Source organism: Electrophorus electricus, chromosome 6 (genome assembly GCF_013358815.1).
Source record: "Electrophorus electricus isolate fEleEle1 chromosome 6, fEleEle1.pri, whole genome shotgun sequence".
Lineage (NCBI taxonomy): Eukaryota > Metazoa > Chordata > Actinopteri > Gymnotiformes > Gymnotidae > Electrophorus > Electrophorus electricus.
Genome location: NC_049540.1, coordinates 25,077,195 through 25,099,838, shown reverse-complemented (window position 1 = coordinate 25,099,838; position 22,644 = coordinate 25,077,195). Strand labels below are relative to the sequence as shown.

Sequence of the window (22,644 nt, the reverse complement as noted above, 5' to 3'; positions counted from 1 at the left end):
GGTAATGTATTCCACACATGCTATTGCCCTGAGTTAATACCCTTGAATAAGGTATTACTGGGGATGGACTTTTAGATGAAGTATAACTGCTAAAATTGCAGGTATCTGTGCTCGTCATACATAACAGCACAAAAACATATAATTTATGTTAATAGTCTTGGTGTGTTTAAATATGGCATGCAGTTCTGACAGCAACAGATTCCAATGTTCCATAATCTATTATATAATATTTTCAGTCTAACCTGTACAATGTGTGGACACTTTATGCAAGAGGGATTTTGTACTGTTCATAAAAACATTTGGTCAATGTAACTGCTTTCAAGGACTTTAAAAGTATTCAAGTGCATTTCTGCATACATAATTTTTGAAAATGTAGTTTATTTTTAGAAAGTCTTTCATCTTTCTTTGCAGAGGAAAGCCTCTGCTGAAACAGGCAAATATCACATCAAAATGCATTACGTCCTTGAAATACTGTCTAGCTATCTTTAAGATGTCTAAGGAACGAAACAAACCGTGTCTATCCGTATTTCTCCTCATATTGAGGTACTACCATGAGGAATAATAAGTAGAACAAGAATCCAGTGAGAGTACAGACTGACTCACTTGCATAAAAATTAATATCCATATTACTGAAAGTACAATGGGGTCATACATGCAGTGTATGCAATACAATGCTGTATGTGGGGGGTGTGGGCGTGTGTGTGCACATGCGTGCATATATGCACCTTCATAAATCACCTCAGCTGTAGAGTTTTGAAATTTAGAAAAATTTTAAAACCTAATTCGATATGCAATATAATTATACAAGTTACTGTATAACTTTCATTCTTTGAGGCCGACAGCCCTCAGATTGCTGAGTGGGTTCGGAGTGAGGAGCCGGTAAGAGTCGAGTCTCCAAATACGCTTGCGTAGGATGCCTTAAGAAACTGGACGTAGTTCTGCAGACTGCGATTGGTGCTGTCCGACTGCTCCAGGCGGTCCTTAACGTCCTGCAAACGTCTCTGATACGTCCTCTCCGCCTGGGACGGCAGACGCCGCAATTTGGTAAACACAGTGACAATTCACCAACAATGGACAGACCATCAAACCCACCCTAATTTAGAAACAATGCAGTAAGACAACAGCCTTTAAAAAGTGCCACTCAGCTAGTTGAATAGAGTAAGCATTGGCATCCAAAACTATGACAATATCAGTAATCAGAAAACGAGCTAGACAAAGCCAGCAAAGAAGTCCGACCCGGGAATTTGTCATGTCATTGTTTGTTTATAGAAATGGGATTTTTATTTCCTTACATTGATCTGCACAAAGTGCAGCTGGAACCTACACTGTATCATATGACATGACAACAGACCTGTTTGGTATGGTTTGGTATTGGTATGGTGTGTAACACAGCTATGCTCATAATGAAAGGTTCCCCAGTTCTTATGCTAAAAAGCTGGGCACTGCTTCTGTCTGTTTGGGGATGTGTAGTTGTGTGCACCGATGGATTATATTCACCTCGTCTTTGGCTCTGCGTGCTTGTTGGAGCTCGGAGGTGGTCCTACTTAGCTTAGTCTCTAGGTCCTGAACCTTGGACTGAGTGCTGCGCTCCTTGGATGCCGCACGTTCCCTGGTCTGGGACACCTGCCAAACAGCACATTACAACCTAATGACTGAGAAGTCTTTAAAAACACCAGAACATGCTTTAATGCTACAAGACTTGCCCCGTCTTACAGAATGAGCCATACATATGACTGTTATCTTGCATATGACTGTTATGAGGCAGCAGGACGAAAAGGAGAAGTCCTGTGTATCTTGTACAGACAGACCTGCCGTCTGGCGTCTTCCAGTGCCTCTTCTAACTGCCGGGTGAGCGCAGTGCATTCCCGAGACTTCTCTTCCAGACGCATCTGGTTGTGGAGAATGGTCTCCTCTCGTTTGGCAATGACCTGCAGTAGGTCTGCATTTTGTGCGTTGGCCTCCTCTAGCTTTCTGTTCACAACAGTGAAAATGGAGTCAAAAAAACCCCAAAAAACCAAAAACCAAAAAACAAACAAACAAAAAAACCACAGCTTAGAAAGCAGATGTGACACTGCAACTCCATTTTGAGGGAATTCTAATAGAATTCTAAACTGGGCACACTGGGCCCAGTCCACTCACTTCATTTCTCCTCACTAAATAAGGTTTCCACAAACTTGAAAGGATCCCCAACACACTCCTTTTTCCTCCTTCACCTCAAGCCCTCTGCCCTCCCCAGCACTGCCAGTTTACCCCAGTGCTTTCTGCAGTGCATCAATTCCCCCTTTCCTCCTCTACTCACCTCCACTGCTTTCTAAGTGACCTTAACCCCTGAATGAGTCTGTATCTACTTTCACTTCGTCATGTTGTTTCTTTTCCTGCAAAATCTTGCCATTCCATATTCATAAAATGATTTTACCTAAGCTAAAACAGTTCCATTAACTGTTTCACTCCTGCCCTTTCACCTTCCTGTACATCTGTGCTGGAATCTTCCTCCTCCATAGCAGAGGTGAACTGCGGTAACCTGCCTCTGGACTTTGGCCGACTGAAGCTTACAATTCCATAGAAAGCACTGTTCAACGCTTCAGTGCGGGGTCCCTGTACTCCCCCAGCCAAGCACCACTTTTCTCGTTCCTCAGTCCTTTCACAGACATCAACTTGTTCCATCCACACAGACTGTTAGGACCCTGTCTAGGCAGTAACGTGCAAGAGTGGTAATAAAGAATAATAGAGTGCAAACCAGACAAACAGGTTGATGGAAAAGTTCCAAGTGTATTCACAAGGTTTGGTGTTCAGACACAAGAATATACAAGAAACTGGTGCAATAGATTCAGGAGTGGCCCAGGACAACACAACAAAACCAAACCACACTAGTAACAAACGCCAACTGACTAAGTTAACAAAAAGAATCATACATGGACTACACTGACTATACTGGTACAAAGGAGAGAAATCAACACCCAAACAAAATGGCTGCCACCCCCTACCACCAGTGTGTAACTACTATATCCACACACAGGACAATATTTACACGATACAAGAGACATACAGTAACCAACAACCAAACCAATAAGGGACAAAGCAAACCGTAAATTAATGAATACAAACTCATGCACAAAAATCTGAGCAATTATAATAGCAAAAAAGCAGAAACAAGTCAAAACATCTGCAGCAGCAACCTCTGACATTTACGGCATTCAGCAGACGCTTTTATCCAAAGCGACTTACAATTACGACTGAGCGCAACTAGAGCAATTGGGGGTTAAGGGCCTTGCTCAGGCACCCAACAGTGACAAGGGTGGGACTTGAACTAGCAACCTTCCAAGTACAAGCCAAGGACCCTAACCCACTGAGCTACCACTGCCTGAGCTACCACTACGGATCAGGGTTGTCCCCCTGTGAGCGTGTCTCTCTTCCCTGTGTTCCAGGTTTTATCTCTGACTCGCCAGTGTTGACAAACACACCTGCAATCTCTCTCCTTCTGCTACCGCCCTAGCTGTATCCATGTTCATCTCCCTTTTCATGGTCAAAGCTGTAGTAAAGTATCCATGTCATCCATAAAGAAACATATTTAACAATGGTGAACTTCTTTCATTTGCTTGCTGTTGTATGCTGTATGGTCTGCCACACAAAACACAGGGTCTTACCTGTCGAGCGCCTCCACCTTGTGCTGGAGCAGCTTGTTCTCTTCTAGTAGAATCATGTTTTTGTGCTGAGTCATCTCCATCTCTGCACCCTGCTGCTCCACCTGCCCAACAAACTCTGATTGGACCTCTGATTTTGCACTTTGTGAAGATAACCCCTGCTCCCCACACCCCGACACACGGACGCACCTTTAAGCGCAGGTCTGTGAGGGTAGCCGAGAGCTCCACACTCTTCCTATCTTGTATGCGCTCCTTGTCCTGTGCATCTTGAAGCTGGAGCTCAGCACGTCTCAGGGCATCGGGCAGAGACTCCAGCTCGGTCAGCCGGCCCAGCAGCTGCATCCTCACCTTCTCCACCTCCTGGTCCAATTGCTCCCTCATGACCCGCGCCTCCCGCTCCGCCTGCTGCACCCGCGAGCTGTACTCGTCTGCCTCGGCTCGTGTCTTCTGCACCTGGACTCACGCAAGCGCACTTTCTTTACATACGTCTATACTGAGCTAAAAAAAAGAAAAATCTGTTGAGTCATTTAGCTCACGAATAAGCTCATCTGATGTGTGTGTGAGAATGTGTGTGCAAGTCTGCAGTAACTCTGTGAGCACACCTGGGTCTTGTAGCTGTCCACGAGACTCTCGTACTGCTTTACTGAGGCTTTGACTTGCTCCACCTCGGACCGAGATAAGGACAGCTTCTCCTCCAGCGCTGACAGAGTAGCCTGTAGAAACACCGCCTTAAATCCGTGCGCAAGGACTTACACCAACCAGATCTCACACACATCAGGCCAACTATAACTATAACGGCTGGGCCAACTGCCTGAAGCAAACCGAAGTTTGAACCATGCGGTCACCAGGGCCTCTGAACAAAGCTGGGTTTTAGTCTAGGATGAGGCTAGGCCTGCGTAGGGTGTCAAAGGCCCACCTTCAGGCTTTGGTTCTCCAGCCGAACTGTAGTGCTCTCTGTGGTGACGCTGTGTAGGCGGTCCACCAGTCCATCCCGCTCTGCACGCGCTTTCTCCTCCTGCGTGTGCAGCTGCTCCGTCAGGTCTGTGACTCGGCTGAAGGAACATTATGGTGGGCTTTAAAAGACCTCTGCAGTTTGTGGGCTGCTTATTGGGACAGGCCAGGTTGAATATACGAAGCTCTGTGTAGGATTATGGTGTTTTAGGGGGGGGAACGTCTTATTCTCTACCGTTTGAAGTGCTAAGGGAGGGAACGCTCTCAATGCTCACTTGTTGAGGAGGGTGATCTCCAACTCCAGCTGTCCCTTGTCCTTCAGCTCTTTAGCGTGCCGACTGCTCCAGTTCTCTGCAGCTGCAACAGCATCTGCCAGCTGAGCCTCCTACAGGTCAGGTTTGAGGGAAAGAGGTAAGCTTCAGGGTTCCATCTGCTCTCATTTAGATTTCTGCACATACTGTAGCACATATGCCACATTCTAATATATTCACAGTCATTTGCATATATCCTAGAAAAAAAACTAAACAAAATAATTGAACCTAGATGATCTTGGAAGCCTCAAACACGGGCCCTGCATAGACATGGGCGCTGCATATCTCGGAGAAAGGTCCTTACTTTGGGATATCCCTCTGAACTAATCAGCACGCTCACCATCTCTGTCAGCTGAGCACTGAGCTGTCCCGCTGTGCCTTCGCTGCGCTCTGCCCGGTGTTTCTGGGCCCGAGTAGCCTTCTTCAGGGCCTCCTTATCCACCTCCACCCGCTTCTTCAACTCCCGCAGCTGTTCCTGCGCATGCTCCAGCTCCCCCTGCTGCTGACTGGCTGCTCGTTCCAGGTTCTAGACCAATCATTGAGAATACAGTGGTACCATTAATATGAGATTGTGATATCCACTATATGATTTTAGGGCTGAATTTGGGAAAAGTATGTTTTGAAAGATTTTTATATAAAAAATGAGGACCTTCATTGAATACTTCAAACAAAAAAAAAAACAGCAGCACATGCTGAGTTTGTTACCCTAATCTGGACCGTAAGGCGGTTGTTTTCAGCTTCCTTGCTGCGTAATTGGCCCTGAAGATGAGCTCTGGTTGACTCTAGCACTTTGGATAGTTCACTTGTGGTCCTTCCATTTTCCTGCCACAGCAATTGGGTTGCATGTAATAATAAGCAAAACTGGATTACATTGGTATCTGTAAATGTACTGAGATTTACATCTGCTCAGATTACCTTTTCATTCTCTAAAAGGGAGGAGAGTTGATTGACTTCTTTCTCTTTGTCTTGAAGCTTCATCTGAAGACGCTATAGGAGACAGATGTTCTTTGTGTTATGCCTGGGCAGAGCTAGATATTTGGATGTACTAACAAGTTCAGAGACATACTGTGTAATGAGGAGAAAATGCAGAGACAGACCGAATTCTCTGCCTCAACATCAGTAAGCCTTTTCAGAAGAGAATCTTTCTGCTCCAACAACTGAAGTGAGTCCATCTATCAAATAAAGAGTAATGGAAGCATCTTAATGACTGCGGCAAAGTGCAAGTTCACCCCTGCTCCAAAGTGCCCACTGCTGGAATAAAATTAGTACCTCACGGCTATGCTGCTCCCTTAAAAGGCGCCGAAGTGTTCGGTTAGTTCTCTCAAAAGTCTCCAGCTTCTGCAGCAGGAGATCCTTCTGCCGGGCAAGCAATGATGAATCCGACCCAGATATCCGTTTCTCCTGGAAATGCACAAAGGATTTATACTGCACAGCATCCATTTTTAATTATTCCATAGATGCAACTCAATTAAATATTTTTCTATTAAAATATGAGCAAAACATTAAAATGCATAATTTTGATGAGCCATTTGGGTAGCCATGAAGAGTCAATAATATGCAATACAATCAAAATATGAACAGTATACAGTATCTTTAGAATTATTTTTTATAAGCATATATGAAATTTTGTAGTTACAAAAAAAAAAATTTGCAAAAAGACCTTTTCCATGAAAACAGCAAGAAAATGTAACAAGTGTCAACAAGTCTGTGCTGATAAAGAGGACGAACTGAAAGGCTCACACTCACAGTCCTGGACATCCTGCTGACTGTGTCACGCAGGGCTGACACCTGCTGAGCGGCTGCTGTGCCGTCCAGCTCTGCCTCCAGCAGCTTCCTCAGAAGCACGTCCTTCTCCTGCTGCAGGGTCTCCCTCTCCAGCCTGACCGTGCCCACGTGGAGACATGGGGCAAGAGCATGTGATGTTCTCATTCAGCGTCCACCACTACAACAGTTCAATAGTACCTTGCAGTCAACTCTGAAGACTCCCTAGGGAGAGAGGATTAAGGTTGCCTACCCAGCTATGCCTGAGCTCCATACCTGCCCAGGTCATTTTCCTCCAGCATTTTCTCCATTGACTCCCGGAGGAGGGTGTTCTCCCGCTCTGTGATCTCCAGCTCTTTGGCAACCTCGGCTAGCTCCTCCTCCTGTTCAGCAATGACGCGCTGGGAGGCGCTCAGCCGCTCACACTGACGTTCCAGTAGCTGTTCCTTTTTGCAGAGTGCCACCTGCAAACACGGTCCATACACCGAAGCAAATGTTTAGCCTTCTTTCTCCAAGAAGAACCACTTCTATTTTTTTCAGTACTTGTCAGGTACTGGAATTTGTTAACTGTCCTTAACACTGACATGTTACTGATGCCTACTGAATAGATGCATAAGGCACGGGACAAGAACACAACACCACAATTCACAGGATGTACAATGTAACATTAGAGATAAACATTAGATTTTCTTGAGCGGTCAAGAGAGGCGCATTTGTTTCTGTGCTTTCCTTTTGATAGGAATGTTGTCATCCCAGATGAGAGTGTTGGAGATGGTAGAGCCTAGGAACTTGCAGGATTCCAAAACATTGATCTTCTCGATTAGTAACAGCAAAGTTGCTTCCTTAAGCATATTATCATCATAATCATCATCTCCCCCATTTTAGTTAAGGCCCAAGTCTACTACTACTTACATTTGGTTCTTGCTCTCATCACTGTTTGTGATTACACCTATAAACATGGTGTCATCTGTAAACTTAAGTAGTTTAAACGAGATGTCACTAGAAGTGTAATCATTGGTGTACAGATAGTGGAGGAGAGGTGAGAGCATGCAGCCTTGTGGTGTGCTGGTGCAGACAGACTCACAGGCTGACAAACTGAGGCCCACTTGAGCATACTGGTTTATGAGGATGTTGTGGATCCATTGGCAGATGGAATAATTGAGATTCACCTGGGAAAGATTCTTCAGTAATAAATCTGGAATTACTGTGTTGAATACTGAGCAAAATGGCTTTAATATAGGGTGTGACCTCTCCCATCAGTTATACAGCCAACAACATCCCTTAAGTTATTAACTGAGCTTAAAGCTAACAAAAATGAGATTAAATGCTGGGGCAAACTTGCACCACCTCGTAGTCAATACATGCAAGTTCAATTAGCCTGTTTCAGCCAGACCGGTCATGGGACAAATAAATGCACCTATGATGAGAATTCCTGCATTAATGTATTTAAATTACTATTATAAAGTGTTTTTAAGATAATCTACTCTCAATTTAACAATAGAATATTTAATGCATTTGCTATTCAATACATTGAGAATAGCACAGCTAGTCAACTTGCCTCATTCTTCAGTGAGCTGACCTCCGTCATCAAGCTGTCAATCTTCTTCTCATACTGATTGATGCGGCCATGCAGTGCCACCTCATCATCAGTGGAGAGGTCTTCCACACGGAGAGCTGACTGACAGGGCTCTGGCTCCAGCAGTGGGGTGATCTCCAAGCAATGAGTGGGCCCCTGCAACATTTAATACAGCCTGAGATTAATAAAGCCATTTTTGCACCAAAGTCTTAAAAAATAATGATCTACATAGTTGTCATCAGTCTTGAATAAAATATAAACTAATCAACCAGACAGACTGTTGTTTTTGCTTTGGCTGACCTCCCACTTATACGAAGCCTCTCGTGTCGAGACCTTCCCAGGAGGAATCCATGGTACCCTTGTCTTGACTCTAGCAGTGGGACGTAAGCCACCTTTTGCTTTTGCCTGTGAATTGAAGAGCAAATTACTTGTGCTGATTCTCCTGTAACATTTCAAGTAATTTAAAATCAGCCTGATTACGCATAGATTTGCTGTCTACAGCACTATGAAAGAAATCCATCATTTTTTCCCCCTACAAACATATTTGTCAACAAACTAAGGGCATTAAGGATATACTTAAACTGGGCAGAATATCTGACCTGGGCTGTCTTTGTGGGACTGTTCTTCATACCCTTCTTCACATGCACATGCACAGGCGTACTGTCGTTGACGTGCACGTGTACTGGTGGGGAAGAGGAACTAGCTCTCATTGCGTTTTTCTGGGGGGAAAAAAAATGCAGTCGTGTTCATAACACTCATATACTGCTTCAGATTACAAGAAAAGGCATGAGACCACATGAAAACACTGACAACCAGCGTAATACCTTACAACATAATAGATCGGCCTCTCACTATATGCTAAATATGGTTGAAATATCAATTTACATTCTCTTTGAGATCGTGTTTCAGAACACTAACTAACGTTATCTAAAGTCTTATGAGGTCGCTAATATGAATAGACTCGGATCCTAGGGTAGTACCATGATCATTTACGCTGTAGATATAGACCGTAGCTTCTTGCTGCAACGTTACTCTCCATGATCTAACTAACCCACTAGCTATCTAACTGACTAGTGCCTCAGCTGACTGCAGAAGCGTTAGCTACATCAGCAATGGTGCAAAACCAGGCTAAACGAAGTTACGACAGCATAGGAAGGTACGAAACGAAAATCCACTGGAGCTAGTAAGATAGACAGCTATCTACATACATCAGTAGTAAATAGCCCAGCTAGGTTATGTTAGTAACGTTAGTTAACGTTAGATAGATATGCAAGATGGGTTAACTAACCGACATAGCTAATTGGTTTTTAGCTAGTAAGAAATGAACTGGTTAGTTGATATTCTTCGTGAGCGAGCAAATGGAAAACATCACGGGAACACTTTCTTACCATTCAAAAAGGCAAAACCCAAATCAAAATTCGAAATGTCTAGCTAATATGTTTAACGACAACCTTGATTTGCAAGATATATATCTTAGCTAGCTAATTCTTTCCCTTATCATCCCAAAATCCTGGAAAGCCTTTCTTCCGCCAGGCACACTCTGTCTTCCGATTGGCTATTTCAAAAGGTTCTAAGATCTGAACTGACTTGTTATTGGTCGAAGTCACTTTGGCTCGCGTTAGGCTCCGATTTACGTTTGCAATAGTAACGGTGTCCATAGAAACCAAGACTAACGGAGCCAAGTAAGCTAGTTACAGGTTGGCAAGGACACTGGCAGCGTGTTACTCTATCTGGGATCTTGTTGTATTTGACTTGGGTAATTTGACAAATCAAATAGCAGGATACATGAAATTCTATATGCTAACAGTCATGCTCTCTGATTTCGTAAAAAAAAAAAAACCCACCTCTGTTGATTCTGACCTGTAGGATATCCAAAAACTGCATTTTTATATACAGTCTATGGTATAACACGTAGCTGCATAGCACAAAAATAGGCATACTGCAAATTTCCCTCTATTTCCCTGAAAATACTTTATTATTCATTACCATACCAAAGAAATGTTACACCAGCAAAGCACAACGAAAACATGGTGCTTTGGCTTACAGTTAAGCCCATCTGAAACAAACAGGCTATATTTATTCATATTATGTTTACTATAATCATGCTAGGATAATAATAGTGCTAAATTATGAGGGCTCATCCAGAACAGCAGGGAAGGTCTGTTCTAAATTTAGACCCGATCCATTGTAGACATACCACATACAAATAATAAACCTTCTGTAATTTTCTACTTAAAAAGCTTTTCTTTGGTCTCCTTGCAAAATTCTTTTATGATTGTAAGTGGAAACTGCTTGTTTCTAAAGGCCAAGCTCGTTTTTTGCTTGTTTTTCTCTTTTCCTTTTCGCTTTACCTCTGCTGATCTTCTTTGCTCGTTCTGCCATATGGTCACACAGCAAGCAAGTGTTTGCAGGGAGGGAGGGAGAGAGAGAGAGAGAGAGACAGAGAGAGATGTATATACACATCTCCAGTGTGTGTATATTGTGTTTGTGTGTAGATTTTTTTCTACCGCAGTCTCCAAATAAACACACCAAATGTAGCCAATAAATTAATCTCCAGAGCCACCCTGCCTCTCTCTCTCTCTCTCTCTCTGTCTGTTTCCTGTCCTCTCCCGTTCCATACCTGGCTGCCCTTTGAGGTGAAAACCAGTCATGCCTTGTTTTAGCTGTAGTAGCTGCCTCTCTGTTCTCCCCATTGAGGAGATGGCAGGTTAAAAGGGAGGCCTCACACTGGAGTAAGAGGCCCAGAAGAGGAAGGGACACGTCTCAGGTATGCAATAATAATACCTAGCTGCTCTTTTATGATTAGACTAGAGGAAAAAATGACAGGCTTCATCTAATTTAAATCATTTGTGTGCAGACATAGAGGACAAGTTTATACTATTGGGAGGTATAATAATAATATTAACATTCAGAATTAGTGCTTTCTTAGCATGGATATTTCATCAACGTTTATTTTTTGCTTTCAATATTTTGGGCTCTGTTAGATGAAATTATATTATCTGTACACTAGTACACACAGAGAACTCAATTTTGAGATGTTATGTGCAGCTCATGTTACATGTATCCCTCCTCCAAGAAGTGTTGTGGCAGGGGTAGTTCAGTGGTCAAGGTACTTGACTTGTACTGGGACAGTTGCTGGTTCAAGCCCCGCCACTGCCAAGTGGGTACTATTGGGCCCCTGAGCAAGGCTCTTGAGCTATACTCAGTCATAATGCATTTGGATAAAAGCATCTGTTAAATGTAACATAAGAATAGTACAGTGGTGCATTTTAAGCCTAAACATTGCTGTATTTATTTTGGGATGGTAGCCTGAGGTGATGGACTCATCACCTCATGCGGATTTGTGTTTCTATGTGTTTTTTTTAATGAATATGTAGGTCACATACATGGTGGACAACCTCAGTTCAAGTATTTAGTGTGGCCCTCTGTCTCTCTATGAATTAGTATTCATTTAGTATTCTTTGAACTTTATCCTTTTTAAAAACTTTTTTTTTTTTTTTTTTTTTTTACAGTAGCTTAGCCATAGCTGAAAGAACCAAAAAACGTGAGAAAAGAGTCGTCCCACAGGAACAAAAAGAAACAAGCTAAACAGAAATTGGCTTAGAAATGTGTGTTACAATGGCAAGAATTCACAAAGAGATAAACAGTCTAGAAATTATAGACAATATGATGTGTGAAATGAGGAACAGATGACATGAGGTGATGCTGCTAGTTAGAAGGCCAGCGAGGATGAGTGGTGACAGACATTTCTTGGGAGGATTTGACAAATATGTTCAAAAATGTTCCTTTCTGTTCAAGGCAAATTATGCAATCAGAGCCACTATCCACTATGTAAATCTGCAGAGAAAAATCCATGGGGATGGCTATGAATAGTAACAAATCACACATATCTCCCTTGGCTATGGACAACTGTCCTGATTTCTGCTGCCAGTCTCATTCCAATGAGTAATATGAGAGATCAGTGCATTGTATTACTGGCAGTAGGCTTTGTAGTGAGAATGCTATCGTCTGTGCTGAGCTCATATACTGCCGGCCATGTTTCCTCAGGCCTCAGGTAATCCAGTGTTTATTGTTTATTGTTGGAAAACACACACATCAGTAATTGTAAGCCATTTTCTGCCTGCCACTGTCTAGACACTACTCTCCATGGTTCATTGGTGGCTACACAAATCCAGCATGGGTTGACAGGATCCCACGCGGTATCTGACAGCACACTGAAAGATCTACAATGAGTTGACTTTGGAATTTGAAGTGAGTTGCCAGCTTGATTGAAGTTTGTTAAGATTTTATAGTGCATATGGATGTTTTGAAGAATGTATATGTGATGTGATGTGTGCGCGTCTAAGTGTATATGTGTGTGAACTGAGAAAGATGCGGGGTCAGAAGCCTGATGTTGAGGAGCTGCTTAGGCAGTCTCAGACAGAGCTGCTGTGGATCCAAAGGCAGCTGTCAATCATCGCAGCACGGAATGCCAGTCACATCCGGGCCAGAGAGAAGGTGAGTCACCCACACTGAGCCGGTCTCAGTTACACAGATATTTTCATGTTCATTGAATATTTTAATACAGTTTTCAGTCTTGATGTTATTGCCTTTAAAAAAGCAGTATTACTTTTCTGAGAGGTATATTATGCTGCAATTTCTCCTTGTGATTTATACACATTAGATCTATGGAAACAAGGTCTTTAAATGGGAAGTATTTTGTAGGGAAAAGTGATGTCAGCATATGAAGACAAGGGATTTATGTTCACGTAACATTTTAAAATTTCATGCATGGCAGAATCTCACAAGGTTACAGTGGGGGACTATCAACTGTGAAGCAATAGAGACTTTGGGCAATAGGTGGCACCAATTTACTGGTTAACATTCTGCTCAGCACCCGGAGCCAGGACCTACCAATCAAAGTACAACAACCCAAGGATGAGTCACTGTGCTGACCAATGAAAGGTGTGGTTCTGTCATGTGACGAAAGATGACGCACACAGGCAGCAGGTGTGGTTGCAGTACACCTTATTGTAGACAGTTCTCCCCTGGGACACACTGATGTATAAGCAGAGGAGTGCCCCATTGGAAGAGTAGGGATGGCAAAAGTATGTGTGTGTGATGGTGGTGGGGTGTTACTACAGGAACTGGTAGGGTTGCCAGGCAACAGAAAAAAAGGAGATTGTAACGTTCCCTGCAGAATCTTTTTTTTTTTTTCCCCAGCACAAAGTGCCACTACAGGCCCAGCCGTACCTGCTGCTCTGCCTAGGTAATCCCTTTTAATACCACCATGGGCAAGCAGATCTCTGATGTGCTGTGTGATAAACAGTAGGAGTGCTGGGAGGCTCAGTGGCCTGGCTGAGTGCAGCTGGACTGGAGCACAGCCCCTATGTTTTGGTACCCCTCTAGATTTCCAACACTACTCAAAAGAAAACAATCACGTGGATGACATCATGCAAGCCATCCGATTTTAACATTCGATGAAAGACATGGTCTAAGGGAAGGGAAGCAGGGATAAGAACAGGAGAAAGTTAAAGGGAAATACAATGAGACATGTTCCATATGAACTGAAAGAATCAGTAGCAGGACAGCTGACACATAGGCTCTATGGTGCTGAAAAGGGTCATTTATGGATGATCAGTTAAATGAGTGCCTGAACAGCACACTCCAGTGTTTGTCATCAGGGAGTGTGTGTATGAGCAGGGCGAGAAATTGGGAAGTGGGTTGCATCAAGTGTGAGGCAGCCAGGAAGAAACAGTGAGCATGCGCAAGTGTCAGCAGGGTGTGCGTGTGTCTGTGTGTGTGTGTGTGTGTGTGTGTGTGTGTGTGAGAGAGAGAGAGAGAACTGGAGAGAGTGAGCGAGAGAGAGTGAGTAATTCCATGCTTCAGTTCTCTCACAGAGCCTAGAGACTCTCACACTGCTGCTGACTATTCTACAGCTGTAAGACTGAAGGCTGCTTGCAGCAGTGGGCTGGGTGTGCACGCGCGCCCTCACACACACACACACACACACACACACACACACACACACACACACACACACACACCCCACAGACATATCGTCATTGACTCAGACCCTGCCACTCTTGGCAGCTGGTGATATGATGGTGTGAGAGGATAAAAGACGGATAAAGGGGAAACCGCTGACTCTCAGGTACTGTAGAACACCCCCCCCCCGCCACGCACACACGCACGCACGCGCGAGCCTGCGTACGCCGAGTATGCTCTTAACACGTTTGAAATGCGGAGGCAGTGAGCATGTGCTTGAACGAGGTGTGCTTGCTAGCTGTTGCTGTGCTAATGTGTGTGTGTGTGTGTGTGTGTGTGTGTGTGTGTGTGTGTGTGTGTGTGTGATGCTGCGTTCCAGCAATGACGTGTGTGCCCCTCCTTAGCTCCTTAGCAGAGGTGCACTGGTTCATAGTGGGCTCCAGGACAGTGTAGGGCTCCCTGACGGAGAGCTGCTTGCTGTGCACTAAGTGTCACAGGCTTCTGGCAGACTGAGTAGAATACCGCATCAATGCTTAGATCTTTTCTCTTCTGCATGTGTGGGTGAAGGAGCGACAGAACTGTTTGAGTGAGAGTACATGCGAGGACTTTTGGCCAATATTTTCAACTGGCCAAGGTCAACGCTCGGCTGTCTAGGTGCATTAATACATTCAGACGTTCAGTACATTGTGGGTGTATGTGTGTGTGTGGACTGAGGCCACGCTACCACTGTGTTTATACTGTATCACAGCTACTACTGTGTTTCTATTTACCAAAATTAGACTACAGTAAAGTTATCTGCAACAGGTTTTTTTTTTTCCCTCAAACACTGCGCTCTTTACTTAACGATTTTATTCCCGAACCATCGAAAGTTGAGGCGCATCGCATGACCGTTAAATAAGGCCTACCCTTCGCTTGCGTGGTTAACTTGCTCCTGGATGGTTGAAAAGAGCAGGGTTATGAAGCCTATAATTCATTGACTTTAAATATTGTTTAAATCCTAATTAATCTTGTTTTGTGTTTAATTAATTACCTATATTTTAAATTTGTTACTTCAGACAGTGGAATGGAACTAACAGTTTGATAAGTTTGTTATTTTTTTAAAAGTCCAGTTTACACACCTGTAATAAGCGATAGCCTATCTACTATCTTCCGGTGTTTCGTACACAAAGACACGTAAAAGTTATATATTTTGAGTTTTTCGCGACGTATCATGTTGTGGGTGTTAAAACACGTTAAACACCGTTGAAATGAACGGACGTCAACACAGTTCTCGCTTCATGCACCGTGCACACCTTTAGTCTATGATATTACAAGCAAGACGCAAATACCTTTTGTTAAGAGTAAAATAATTAAAGAAATTACGTTTTAATTAAACGTCCATGATAGGCTGGTGTGTTTATTTCTGCAACACGACGATTAACCTTAGAATAATTAATCATTGGAGCTGGTCTTGGTTTATGTGACGTGCAGCTCCAGTTTGGTTTGCCTTAATGGAATTAGGGTAGCATGGAGAGACCAGGTGTCGATATATCAAGCTTTTGTTCCTGAAGAAAGCTACACAGCATTATTCAAACATGATATGAATAGGCAGGGCAGAGCAGAGACAAATACATGCAGGATAAGCGTATTGAAGAAACACTGGTGGGACAATATGAGGAAGTTTGCATATATACATGTGCAAGAAAAGGATTACAGCAGGGAAGACCCTTCAGGGAGCGCACAGTGGTAGCAGTGATGATCTTGAGGGAGAGATGAGCACAACAGGGAAGGGAAAGGTGATTGGCAGGAGGCAACACCTGGCAGGTTTGCTGGACCACCAGGTTAAATATAGTGATTATAATGTAACAGTATTAACTCCCCCTTGTAAAAAAAATCTAAATTAAACAAACCATGTGTCAATGTTTTATATATTCCTGCAGACATTTTTTGTTCACAGGACGATATTGAGAACATTCTACGTGAAATCTTTAAAATAAATTTCTTGATAATTTGCACATATGCATTTCTAGACAAATGTTAATGTCAGGGTTTGTCAGTCTTGACTTGGCATTATATCATAATGCTTGTTGTGCACCCCCGCCCAGCACTTTGAAAATTTAATGCTGTCACCCCTGTTAATGTGTCGGTTGCCCTGGTGATTAGTTGACTCTTTGACTGATTAGCTCACACCTTAATGGATTTATGTGACTCTTTGAATTATTACTTGTTAGATGTATTAAGCTGCTTTAATGGCTACATGTTCCAACGACTCCATTGGCTGGGTCCCAGGCCTCTGTGCTAGTTGGTCGGCAGGGCAGGTTGACAGGCTGGGCTGTCTGCAGTGATGTCGCTTAGCAAGACTGCCAGCTGGAAAACTAGGAGAGTCACAGCCTTGTGAATGTTTGTAGTGTTGTGCAGCAGTGTGAGATTTGGATTATGCAAGATCCCTGGAAGATCAACAGACACAAATACACATGATGGAATGCCAATCTGTTGGTTATTCGGTCCCTGGAACCTGGGACTAGAAAAAGATTGGTCTCAATATGGAATATAAAAAATATGTTATTTCTAATTTATTAATCTGCAATCACTGATGAATTCTGTGGCCTTAAAGCTTCTGTAAGTGGCATATTTTAAGAACACTAGCTAAACATTAAATTATGCTAGCTGCCATTACAAAAAGAAAAAATATCTCCATGACAGTCCTGGGCTCAGTAATCAGCAAGTAAAAAATTCAGCATCTTCCATCTTAGCTGTATTAACCTATCCGTAAACTTCTCTACAAGGAGACTGGCATCCCTGCCTGTCAATATTTCACCCATGCATGCAGCACATAGAAGGGAAGGCTAAACTCTAACTGTGTGTGTCTTGGGAGAGACACGTTTTGGAGAAAGGTTAGGACCGTGGCCATATGACTGATGGGTGTGGACTCCGCCTGCGGTTGTGTTCAGAAGAAGTTAGTGAGAGCTGTAAAGCTGATTACAGCAGCTTTAAACTGGTCTTGATTTCTGTGTCATACAAGTGAGCGACATGCCATACACACAGAAAATATGCAATATATGTCTCATTTCTATTTCCTAGGGAAATAGAAATGAGCAATATAGTGCTTGTCTGAAATCATTTGCTGTGTATTTTGTGGGAAAGACCATTTTGAGCAGCATTTCATAATGAAAAAAAAAAAAGCATTTCATAATAAGAAAAAGCAGCATTTCATGACAGAAAATGAAATGCATGGGGGGGGGGGTATGAACTTGGCAAGCGAGTGTAGTGAGAGATGCTGTCCAAGCGGAGGTGAACAGGGTGCCTTGCTCTGTACTTAGGTCTTTTATTTAATATCCCCTATGCATGAAGAGCCTGGATATGCTTAAATAAAGCTCTTTAGTGTTAACAGCCACCTGGATTAGAATCAGAGTGCTGGATCCTTTCGCCGATCACCACTTTTTATAGCAGGGTCATTCCAGGGTGACCTTGGGCTTCTGTAAGAACATAATAACCTATGGGCAGCATGTTCAGTACTTACAGGTATAGTACGGGTGTTAATGGCGGCAGTCAGGCTGAATGGTGGTGGTGGGGGGGGGTGTTTAAGAACAAGTGCAGCAGAGAAGAGGCTAATAGAAGCGGCCAGCAGCCTTCTCCTGAGGCAGCTGTCCCTAGATGGTGAGCTCTGGGGCCCATACTATCCCTCTCTTTCTCACCACTCTACCACTGATCAACCATCTCTCGCACTCTGTCCACTGACACAGTGTCCAGGGCTTGTGCAGTGGCCAGACCCGAGCGCTAGTATTTAGTAGTTCAGCCGTTTCTTTTCTCACACAGATATGCCGCATGGCTACGTGTACTTCCTGTTCTGGTTAATGATAGCTTCGTCAAATCAGTTTTCGGGTAAAGGAAGCCGTGTTGTATTTTTGGACTGTCAAAACAATGGAAAACCAAAGAACAAGTAATGTCCATTTGTAAACCTTTATCTCACATATATCAAAATTCAGTTGATGAATTCAGATGATGTTTACAGGATTGAGTATGTTAAATTTATTATTTGCAATTAGGTAAAGCTGAAGGCACCATAGTAACTACAGATCAGATCTGCCCTGGATAGAGCAAGCTGGTCTGAATCATATGAGCTGGTTGAAACCCCTCGATATCTTTCGACAGGATATGCATTGTTTGTCACAGATTGTTCAGTTGTCTGGGAGGAAAAAGTCGAAAGCACGAGAACTTTCTCTCTGAACGTCTCCTGGCTGCATTTGACGCTACTGGGTAGTAGTCATGAATAAATGGTCAGTAATGGACATGGATGAAGATGGACTGGTTTGCCAGAACAAATCTCCTAAACAGAGCTCCGGTTTGATTACATCACTCCCACGCTGGTATTTCAGACAGTGCTGAAGTGTTGACGGACATCATAACACAGCAGCTTGAGACACTAGATATGACTCTACATGTATAATGTATTAATAATAGAATGCAGAATGCCCAAGCCAACATGTAAATTCTGATTTTACCTGATTGATGCTGTTCACAAAGGCCTCCAATGGGTCCATGCCTGTTGATCGTGCATCCTACGGGCAGATGTTCATTCAGTTTTTATTAATGTACTGCTATCTGATGTGCCGAGTGGTTGCGGAACACATTTCCCCTCCTCTTTCCTTTATCTTTTCCTGTAGCTGAAGCTCGAGGTCCTTCCCCCACACCTGTGCACTGCTTCAGCTCACAATGTGAACCGCTTCCGCCTTCTGGAGGAGAGGAACAGAGACCGTAAGATAGAGGTGGCAACCCAAAAACAGCAGAAGCAACACTACAGATCCCTGGTGCGTCCTCTGCAGATATTTACATTCTGTTTTCGTACTGGTCTGGGTGTTCATGTGGAGTATGTACACTGGTCCATCTACAGCTCCTCGAATGTGGGATTGTGGGGTTTAACATGTGAGTGACAGCTGGCGTAGGGAGCTTGGACTGCAGACCTCCAAGAAAAAAAAAAAATCCAGAACTGGTGGAGACATTCCAGTGTCCCAAGTGGTGTTATCTTGGAGCCACTGTTACCCTGGCAACCATCCCACTATGTAGAAAGGGCAGATGGGTATAGCAAGACTGACTGACCATAGTGATGCCTATTGTCACAAGCTTCTGTTGCAGCAATTGGTTTGTTTGGGGGTTTTTTTGTGTGTTTTTTGTTGAAAAGAGATGTAAATGCACAGGATGCTGAACTTTGTACACACTCTTTATCAGCTTTCCATTTTTGAGAAAGGACTAATTAAGTTTCCAGAGGAACAGATGAACAGATGAATAAAGGACCAAAGTTGAAGCATTTTTTCTTGGTGATTAAGATGTGTAATGCAGATCAGTCTGTATTTCAGACTATTTGTCTGCCTGCCCATCAGCACCTAGCACTAACATACTGAAGCATTTCAGTATGTAAATAAGCCATCAATTATTCAGTCTGGAATCTCTGTTATTAATATGCAGGGTGACGAAGCCTACATATATGGGTCTCCATGTGAGTGCCTATGATGCATTGTGCATGTGAATATGATAGGGATATCATGGAACGAGGAAAGCGTGCACATTTGAATAAAATTTAGGATTATAATTTGGATACCACAGATAATCACATATGTCTCATTGCTTATGTACCTAAAATTCCTTTATTCAAAAGAGAGCCTCTGAACCAGAGTGTGGAAAGTGGAGTGCGTGCAGGCTGGCTCCTGTCCATCTTGTTTATCAAACACTCTCGTTTGTAAGTCACGGTCGTGAGTCAATTATGAGGCATGTGTGACTAGAATGATCTAGACGGATGTGTGCTGACAGTATCTGCTGTCTGAGTGCTGTGGCAGGTCGCCTGGCTACTAGCCGTGACGGACGGAGCGGAGAGTCAACCTGTGGTGATGAATGACCTCCTGTCTCTGGAGGAAGTGCTACGCTCCTGCTGCTAGGACCCACTTATTCTCTTGTCATGGCAATGCTGCTATTGTAGAAGTATGTGACATGGTGGCGCATTGTCTCTGGCATAATTGGTTCAAGGATAATTACAGTCATGAGTGTAATGACAATAGCTGATAATTAATAGAGACTTATAACAGTGGTGAGAGAGGCATAGTATACTTAATTAGCAAAGCCAATGAACATTTCAGTAGAGAATTAAAGAGCATGCAGTGGGGCCGGGCATAGATATGAACAGTGTGGCGTGAAAGGGTTACTTGGGCATGGCTGGTCCTGGCCAGTTTTGCCATCTCTCCTAATAGAATTAGACTCAGAATTAGACTCTGTGTTCTTCCAGCTGGCCCATATTGCTCCCATAACTCTGTTATCCCCTCCATTGCATTGACTGGAAGAGACATTAAAGCAGGGACGCATGCTCTAATCCATCTCTCCGTCTCAGAGTGTCAGGTCTGGGGGTGTTTGCTTTGAACCTCTTGGATGGATTGATCTGTTCAGGAGTGTATTAAGACAGGCAATAACAAGAAACCCTGAATCTTTCTTGGGTCTGATGAGTACTCAGGCCCGTATTCTTTAGCAACTGTAATATAAGTTGAGAGATGTGGAGAAATGGATTGCATGAATGTGATTGTTAGTAAATGACTGATGATATCTTAAGGTGTTTTATTAATTGGTTATCATTCTTTAAATATTTGGCTAGCATTTATTTTCTGGCAAACCTTGAGTCTCAGGGGTCTTCAGGCTATTCTGTCAAAGCCATAACAGTATGATCAAGTCATATATTAAAAGCTTGAATGGCCCCTGGGAATATGGTGACCTCAGTTACTCTGGGAAGTCATTTCCAGAATTGATTTCTGCTTGCCTCTTGCCAAATGAGAATGAATAGTCTTCTGTAAACTAAAACCTAATATTAATATTCATGTCATCTGTAAATATACTCGCTTTCAGAGTGTGACATTGAAGGCAGAGTTTCCTTTTAGTTACCAAGGTAACTGGTGTCCTATGGCAGAAGGTGATAAAGGTGTCCCTCTGGTGTCTCAGTGGAAAGTCCATGATTCAGTGCAGGCAGGGCAAACTGTTTCAGTGGCCATCCGCATCTCAGACTAGCAAGCCAGCAGCGTGTATTACTTTACCTGTTGTACCAAGGCAGTATAAACAGTGAATGCTAATTGTGCTATGCAGTGGTGTATAAAAGTGGTGTATATTTCAGCTGCTCTCCTGTGCCCCTCTCTGTACCTTGCCTCACTGCTGAGTGTGTTCTGCTGTAGAGATGAGTTCAAATGGCAGATTTGGGAAATATTCAGTTTAAAAGCTGCAGTTATCCCTTGCAGTGTCTTGGTTCTGGCTTTTATTTTGCAACTTATTTTTACCAGCAAACAAGGAATTTGTTCTTTAAAAAGGTTTTGTTTTTATTATTTTTATTTTGTTTTTATTTTCACCATCATAGCCAGAAATGGTGATTAACAGATTGCTGTGATTAATACTACATAATAAGTGAGTTCCATCAAAGATTGTTCATACAGGAATAATGAGATATTCACTCACTTAATAACGGGGACCACTATTCCATCATGAAGTGTACTGTTATCACCCAACATACAGGAGCTCAATTCTCTCATATTTCAAGTCCATTACTCATCAAGTAGTAGATACAATTTCAGCAGTGCAGCTGGACGAGCAGCCCATATGGCATCCTTTTACACCTCGTCATGCAGAAAGCAGGCTCGTGCTGCCTTCCTCAGACGTGTGTGGGATTTCCCTCTAGCTCATGCTTTTTTTCCCCTTTCTCTCCCACCGCAAAAGATGCATCCCGAGTAGAAGCTCCCAAAACTGCAGAAAGAGAAGGAATCAAGTGATATAATCCTTAGCACTGTGTTCACTGCAAGTGTGTGTTGCATTAATCAAACTCCCTACTAATTAGCCAGCATGGTTAGCTGTGATGGCTTTGGTAACAGAGAGGAGGGTCATGGCTCACGCACACACACGCACGCCGCCTCTCTAGGAAGTAGGTGGAGGATGCAGGGGCAGCCATAATGCGCGGTGGAGGGATCTCCGTGCTGTGTCTTCTGCAGCGCACAGCACGCCTGGTGGGTGTGTGGAGAGAGGGAGAGAGTGAGTGAGTGACAGAGGGAGAGCGAGAGAGGGGGGCGATACGCAGGCCCAGTGCAGGCTACAACCACTGCTGTCTGACGTTTCCACACCAAGAGGAAGCAGCAGGCGAGAGAACAGGGGTTGAGAAGGGGAAAGCCGCTATTCCTGGCATAGGTGGTGTGCAGCTAGCAAACTAAGACGGTAAATATTTCCCTCTCTCGTTTCTCCAGCTTGTTCTATCCTTCTGTCCTTATCGTCCCTGCTCTGGCTACAGCCTCACTCTGAGGGTTCCGGTATCGGTTACTGCAGAAAGGACTGTACACTGGCAGCATGGGGGCTGTCCAGAGGCACACTCCCTCTCTTTCTCTCTCGATGTTTCTCTATTTACAGCAGTGGATTAGAAAAGAACTGCTGAGGTTGCTACTTAACTGTG

At 43.5% G+C, this 22,644-nt stretch overlaps 2 protein-coding genes across 5 annotated transcripts in view; one reads left to right on the top strand and one right to left on the bottom strand.

The window, feature by feature from the left end:
* Nucleotides 1-358: 358 nt before the first annotated feature.
* odf2a (outer dense fiber of sperm tails 2a) lies at nt 359-9,758 on the bottom strand. The gene is made up of 19 exons (XM_027029423.2): nt 9,629-9,758; nt 8,840-8,959; nt 8,541-8,645; nt 8,223-8,396; nt 6,941-7,128; nt 6,650-6,782; nt 6,173-6,304; nt 6,001-6,075; nt 5,819-5,890; nt 5,609-5,725; nt 5,244-5,429; nt 4,868-4,977; nt 4,558-4,693; nt 4,244-4,354; nt 3,831-4,094; nt 3,645-3,745; nt 1,809-1,971; nt 1,498-1,623; nt 359-1,019 (listed from the first exon to the last, which is right to left on the bottom strand). Exons 1-19 carry the CDS (start codon nt 9,629-9,631, stop codon nt 846-848), a joined length of 2,490 nt encoding a protein of 829 aa, XP_026885224.2. The 5' UTR covers nt 9,632-9,758; the 3' UTR covers nt 359-845.
* Nucleotides 9,759-10,882: 1,124 nt separating this feature from the next.
* Nucleotides 10,883-22,644, top strand: part of si:ch73-287m6.1 (RIMS-binding protein 2) — a 52,343-nt gene continuing 40,581 nt past the window's right edge. For all 4 annotated transcript variants that reach the window (XM_035527003.1, XM_035527002.1, XM_035527001.1 and 1 more), the window contains exons 1-4: nt 10,883-11,007; nt 12,375-12,491; nt 12,587-12,737; nt 18,851-18,994. In XM_035527003.1, the coding sequence (XP_035382896.1) occupies nt 12,612-12,737; nt 18,851-18,994 (270 nt within the window). In that variant the 5' untranslated portion in view covers nt 10,883-11,007; nt 12,375-12,491; nt 12,587-12,611. The remainder of the gene's footprint in view (nt 11,008-12,374; nt 12,492-12,586; nt 12,738-18,850; nt 18,995-22,644) is intronic.

Excerpts from the sequence above, each read along its gene's own strand:
- odf2a (XM_027029423.2), bottom strand. Across the intron at positions 3,746-3,830 it reads TCACAGACCTGCGCTTAAAG|GTGGAGCAGCAGGGTGCAGA; the intron begins GTGCGTCCGTGT and ends TTTGTTGGGCAG. Across the intron at positions 1,624-1,808 it reads TGGAAGACGCCAGACGGCAG|GTGTCCCAGACCAGGGAACG; the intron begins GTCTGTCTGTAC and ends GCTGTTTGGCAG.